This window comes from Megalopta genalis, chromosome 2 (genome assembly GCF_051020955.1).
Source record: "Megalopta genalis isolate 19385.01 chromosome 2, iyMegGena1_principal, whole genome shotgun sequence".
In the NCBI taxonomy this organism is placed as follows: domain Eukaryota; kingdom Metazoa; phylum Arthropoda; class Insecta; order Hymenoptera; family Halictidae; genus Megalopta; species Megalopta genalis.
Genome location: NC_135014.1, coordinates 39,799,270 through 39,805,988, shown reverse-complemented (window position 1 = coordinate 39,805,988; position 6,719 = coordinate 39,799,270). Strand labels below are relative to the sequence as shown.

The window sequence follows — 6,719 nt, the reverse complement described above, 5'->3', positions numbered from 1 at the left end:
GACTGTGACGAATGCTCTATTAACAGATCTTTTTCTTTTATTGGACCTGGTAATTGTTTTTACTTTGATTAAGATATTGATTAAGTTTTGTTTTTATTTTGGATAGTTCTGTTACAATTCTCCCTTCTCGTATAGATGTTTTAAATTATTGCGGTTCTCTTCGAAACTTTTGGGAAGATTTACCTGACACGGCAGAATTGTGTATAATACCAATTTATTCGTTGAAAAAATATGCGGTAGAGATGTTTATATCTCTGTTGCTTATGTCTTAGCAGAAACAAAATAATCGTATTCTCATGCTATTACATTATCGATAAAGCTAACAAAATTGTCTGTTTGTTAGTAGTAATTACTTTAATTAGAAATAGGCTTCCATGGGTTCGTTAATAAGAAAGCAGAGGCTTATTAAAATTTTCTTTATTCCTTTTTTAAGAGATTCACAAATCGGTTCTGTGCCTAGAATTCTGAAACACACCAGCATAGACATGGGTATTCGATCCAAAATTATAGTTAAAATGATTATTAGCCGCAATTCGTTGAATTAATGCCCTCGCTACGTGTTCGTTTTCATTTCTCATTTCATTATCATTTTTGTTGCTCTACAAAGTTACGATATTAGTAAGTATTGTCTGTTTTCCGAGTGGATCCACATTAGTTTTATTCCTAGTCATGAGAATAGGCTGTCGGTGTATCGTCCTGGCGAAACGTTTATAATTTTCGAGAAATTGTCGATGCAACGCAATCTTTCCGATGACACTATGATATATAATTGCGATATCGGCGAAAGTCTTAAACGTAGTCTGATTATGTTGTGCACTTTAACACGTGCAATTAGGTAATTACGTCGTTAATGATATTTATAGTAATAGTTTTCTATTAACATTGTAACTATATCGTATGTATATGTAAACCTTCTATACATTATATAATTCATATATAACTCTGGGTACAAATAATCTTTACAAAAATATTAATTTGGGAAGGCAAACTTTCAATTAGAAATTCCTTACCGATACTGATGAATATAACAATAGCATGGCTGTTTTTGTCTACGATACCAAACACAGAAGGAAACGCGTTCCCCGAACTATTCGCTCCTCTATTCGTCTAAGAAAAATCTGGATCCATACCAATCTCGATAAAACATTTCTCGTCCTAGATTACAATTAAAAGAAGACCAATGTTCTAGAATCGTGCACGGAAGTTTTAAACCTCAAGCGTCCACAGGTTGAAGTACCATACCTTTGAACAGTTGTTCCACGAATTACTTAACGACTCGATTCCTTTAATTACCATCAATCGCCGAATATTACTCGTTTCTGTTTTTTTTTCTTTTTTTTTGTTTTTTTTTCTTTTAATTCCGATATATCGTACAACGTCCGCCAGACTTCGCCCTCGTGAATGGTATAATAAATAACTATATAATCGTTATCATACACTACTTACACATTAGGTAACTTTACGTTAAGGTTTTTGGTAAAATCGACGACAATCGTTGCCGGTCGGCAACATGCCGACGTCGTGATTGGTTAGAAGGAAGACTGTTTCTTTGTCCCTTGTCGTCGACGCGTGAACGATGAAGACTCGTCTATACTAACGATTTAGTGCTTTGGTAGAAGTAACTTTTAGTTCGATAATCGCGGCTCGATGTCCTTCCTCACAATCTCTCCACGTAGTTGCCCGGGAAAGTTCCGAAGTAACCGGTCCTCTGGCTTGAGCCGACGTACCAACCGTCGTCGCACTTTTCCATCACGTACACCGTGTCTCCCTCCTTCAATTCGAGTTCGTCCTCGTTTTGAGGTCTGTAAGGATAGAGGGCTCGATATCTGAAATCACAAGCGCATCATTCAAGTAAATGTTGATATGCTTGATTAATAAATTGACGAGAAATGAATCATTTGTCGAATTATTCAAATGATTTTTTAATTATATAAATTTAATTTGTAATTTGTTATTTATTGTTTAAAATAAAATTTGCCAACTCTTTTTTATACAGTCCGCCTTTCCGTAGAAAAGAGCTGTACACTCTATTATGATAATAATTGGTTTATTTAATCGATAAGAGACAAGTCTCTATGTCATATTAAGAAATAAGTAATCAAAATGAAAAAATAAAGTGACGATAATGGAGTCAATAATAGAGAATAGTACAAAAACAAGATCGTAAAAACTAATGATAATAATTCAATCTGATAAATAATTCTACAAAATATAAATATTTATACAAAATAATTCAAAATATTACCCTTTTAAAAGGGTAAACAATATAACAAGCGCAACTTAATTTTTATTGTTATATTTAAAAAATATTACAATAATTTAAAATAATAAACAATATTTTTATAAATAATAACTTCTGGATTCTAAACGGAACCTATTAAAAACTAGAGAGCAGATGGAGAACAATTATAGAAGAGAATAATCGAATATTGATTGAAAGAATTAGTTCAAAAGTTGACGTTTCTCGGCGAACTGCAAATCAAGAAGTGAGATTGTTTATGAAACCGTCTAGAATTTTCTCAGGATGAAAAAAGAAAGTACTTCCACTGTTACGACTTTCCCCATTTGAACTGGCATAAGCCGATATTGCGAGAACTCTTGTGGGTACGACTCCTCTTATAAAGTCTCACTCTTAACGGTGGACTTCCACATTCTGTTTTATGGTTTTTGCTCTCGATATACCTTTCTGGCTATGCTCGTGGGAGACTCGGTTCAGGGTATACTTAAAGGTAACAGCTCAATGAAATAGTAAAGTCAGCGAGTCGGTACGAAAAGGTTTGCGACGAAGAAATAAGAAAATGTATTCATAGCAGAAGTGAAGTAATACTTCGTTCGGAACTGTATAAAGTAACGCCTCGGCATAATTTCACTTTTAGGACAATTTTGAAAATGTTTAGCTCGTATAATTTAAAGAGTCTATGATTACAGGTTCACGTTTACCGTTCTACTGAAACGTGCCAATCATTCGTGTTTCATTAAAACATAGTTAATTCGCGATCTTCTGCGATAATTGTAAATTAAAACTTATGGAATCCATATTTATGAAAAGTTCGATCACTCGTTTTAGTAAGAATTAAATTAACTCCTTCGGCAAACAAATTAAAACTTGAACATCCATGTAATTAACCCATCGAGTTGAATAAAGACGATGCGATAATAATTATAAGCGTGTATTCCACAATGTTTTTATTTCCTCTTTTCATAAAAATCGTAATGCGTATTTATTTGAGTTTTCAAACATAAATAATATTACTGTGCAAACGCTATAATCTTCATGTTTCGTAATTATTTAACAAGGAAGATATACTGTTGTATGATGCAACGTAGCTTAATGAATGTTATATGTTTGGATTATAATATAATCCAATTAAAATTGTTCTCGTTTAATTAAAAGTGTTTTCTTTTATCTACAACTTCCTCTCGTCGCTTGTAATTGGAAAGAGAAAATCGTTTACGTGCTGAACGGAAAATTTGCTTTTATGTACCAATAAATTGCACATTATTAATAATGTGTTTTTTAAATGATAACTTACGGTATCTGCTCAGAGTGTGTGTTGATATGCAATGTTTCGTTGAGTTGCGTGACATGCAATTTACTCCCTCCCATACGTGGCTGAAAATAGTACGGAACGAAATATAACATGAATTATTAATAGTTTAAAGACTTTGTTAATTGTCAGTTAAATTTGATATGCGCATTAGATAGATTTGGCTAATTGATTTATGCTTCTACGTTTTTTTTACAAACGATCTATAGGGTAATTCATATAATTAGAATAATATATACACCCTCTTCCAAAAGTATCGGGACACCTACTTAATAGTATAAATTGTAATTTTTCATTCCGTTTAGGTAATGTATCTGAGTTTTATGTGTTCTAAGTATTTATCACTTATGCAATTAGTGTCATACTACAAAATGCATGAAACCAAATACTATTAGAAATAATAGAAATGTTAATAAATGTTAATAAATGTTAATAAATATTTAATTTTCTTTTGTAAAATCAATATTGTTTTTATTATACCGTAAAATATATATATTTGGTTCCACGCATTTTATAGTATTTTCCACATAAAAATACAATGAATGGATAAGTATATGTACTTGTTAATAATCAATTCAGAAATAAATTTAAAATAACAATTTTTTCTATCGGTTTTTCAAATTTATTTAATTTTCTATAAGCGTTCAAGTACTTTTGTAGAGGATGTATATTAATTGGAGAAAAAGTGAATAAGTAAGAAATGTAGAGAAAGTTACATGTAAAACTCCATCGGATGTATGGATCATTAGAGTTGGAAAATTAGATCTATTACTTACCAGTGAGTTGTAATGGGGCTGGGTTGTGTTTATATTAACCGGTATGGACGGCATGTAATGATGAGGTCCCATACTCATTTTTCCTCCGGCTGATCCATTTGCTAAGAGGCTGTGCGCCGCTGGAGAAGCAACTGGCTTGCTCTGTGTCGGTGTTTCTGTAATTAATTATTAGTTGGTATGCAGTTGCTTATTCAAATATCATTCAAAGACGTCAATATTCGTCGAAAATAATTTTACTAAATCAAGCTTAAAATCAATTAGAACGTTAAGTTACTGATTTATGAAAATCTGGATTGGTACCTGATCTGAGACCTGGCTCTGTTAGAACTTCCACGTAAGATATAGGAAATATCCCTTTTCGAGTTCCAATTCGTCCCTCGTACCAGTTTTCGTCGACTCTTCTTGTCAAGACGACGATTTCACCTACCAAATAATATTCACGTTTCGTTTGAGTCGTTTAAAATTACACGTTTTCAACGCCATTTGAAATCACGGAGAGTTTATTCGACTCAAAATAATTGCGAGCGCATATAGTTGTGTAAATTTTATGTTTGCATCGATGCTACAGTAAAAACAGTTTTAATGAATAGTAAAACAGCTTGATCAAATCAATATTCGATAACTTTTTCCATTTGTTTCACAACTCAATAGTCGATAACTTTTTCCATTTGTTTCACAACTCAATATCGATTTTTCATTGACGCTGTGAATGTAACAGTTTTTAAAGTAATCGCGTCTGAGATTTTAAAGTTTTTTTTTATTTCCTATAAAAATATGCATTTGCATAAACTTCACTTAAAGTTGAATCACCTAAACTACCTATTCTTAAATAATGACATGCTTAACTTCAGTAACGCGAATGTTTGAAACATTATGGTTTACCTTTAGCGAGCGACAGTTCGAGATTCGTCTGAGCAACGAAATTGAACTTAGCGCGTGCCTGTCCCTCGTAGGGTTTCTTTGGCGTGGTTCGCATGCCATCATATGGTAAAATCTATAACACACGTGAAAAGCTATTTATTTTCGAATACGTCGTGTACACGTAAAATTGTAAGGATTCAACCGAAGGGGATAGAAAGTCTATTTCCAGCGTCGCTTGCTGTGTCTTATACTCGGAAGCTTAGAATTCTAACGAATGATTTCAACTAAACCTTTGTCCCGTGGAAAACTTTGTTGGCGAACAAGAAATCAGGTAATTAACAACCGGCTCGGAGCAGTTATCGATCAATATGCAAATTGGTAGTTACAAAACAGTAAACGTGGAGAAACGTAAGGAAACGGCGCGTAATTCAGTTAGCAGTGTTACCTCAACATAATTTGACGGAAACAATCCGATCATGGCATTATGTTCTCCTTCGTACCAGTTCTTGTCTACCTGGCGACGCACAAATATTATGTCACCGCGACGGAAATTCAATTCTCTCGAAGATTGCCCGATAAAGTTGTAAAGTGCTCTCGCTACGAGTCGCGGTTCCGGTGTTTGCTCCTGGGATCTGCTTCTGTGGCTGAGATCGTCAACAAAGTCGTCGTAACGGTTCAGTGGAATCGGTGACTTCTGGGATGGTCTGAAATCGATAATTTTAGGCTTAGAGAAACAATAAACGTAATGCGGATCACCTAAAACGCCGTAAAACGCTTAAAAATCACTCTTTTTGATTATTCAAACGCCAAAATTACCGGCTCAACCTTCTTTTATCGAATACCGCGAGAAAAATCCAAGCTAAACGTTTTTAAACGAAAATAAACACGAAAACAGCAAAAAATACTGCCAAAAGTTCGAAGAAAAAGTTGAAACAAAACTTTTTCCGTGCGAGACCACCCTAATCTCGTAGGAAGACGATCAAGCCAAACATCTTCAATCGAAAAAAATAATGGAAATAAACAAAAGTGCCTTGACAGACCGAGTATCGTATCTAAAACGGTGAGAAACGTCGAAATCCGGTGCAAGTCATATAAAACGCTGTAAAATGTTTAAAAATCATTCTTTTTGAAAGTTAAAAAAATTTGTTACATATTAATTTTAAGCGAACAGCGTATTGATTACCGAGAACTGCCGTGTGTACATATGTGGACGTATAGAATGTAACAACTCGGGATCAGGGTCAACGCTTAGATAGAATCGTAATGTCATGAACAGTTACGAGAGTATTGAGTCACAGTGATGGATTTTATGCATTCGTTATTTTCACAATTATCTGACTTGCATTTACAAATATGTACGCTACAATTAAGTCTTGCATTAATTAAAGCCTACGACCCCTAACAGAGATTAATTTCGACTCGACTCTACTTCCTCTTGTGCTCGCACAGGTATGTGCAATCTGGTGATACCAAATTGTATTTCTTCTCGACATTGTAAAAAGTTGCTACATACAATGGACCAACTTTCTATAAA

General features: G+C 33.8%; 1 protein-coding gene across 8 annotated transcripts in view; it reads right to left on the bottom strand.

The window, feature by feature from the left end:
• Window positions 1-402: 402 nt before the first annotated feature.
• Window positions 403-6,719, bottom strand: part of CAP (Cbl-associated protein) — a 133,850-nt gene continuing 127,533 nt past the window's right edge. For all 8 annotated transcript variants that reach the window (XM_076519349.1, XM_076519350.1, XM_076519354.1 and 5 more), the window contains 6 exons: window positions 5,631-5,889; window positions 5,207-5,318; window positions 4,625-4,747; window positions 4,325-4,479; window positions 3,534-3,613; window positions 403-1,826 (listed from right to left, as the gene is read on the bottom strand). In XM_076519349.1, the coding sequence (XP_076375464.1) occupies window positions 1,658-1,826; window positions 3,534-3,613; window positions 4,325-4,479; window positions 4,625-4,747; window positions 5,207-5,318; window positions 5,631-5,889 (898 nt within the window). In that variant the 3' untranslated portion in view covers window positions 403-1,657. The remainder of the gene's footprint in view (window positions 1,827-3,533; window positions 3,614-4,324; window positions 4,480-4,624; window positions 4,748-5,206; window positions 5,319-5,630; window positions 5,890-6,719) is intronic.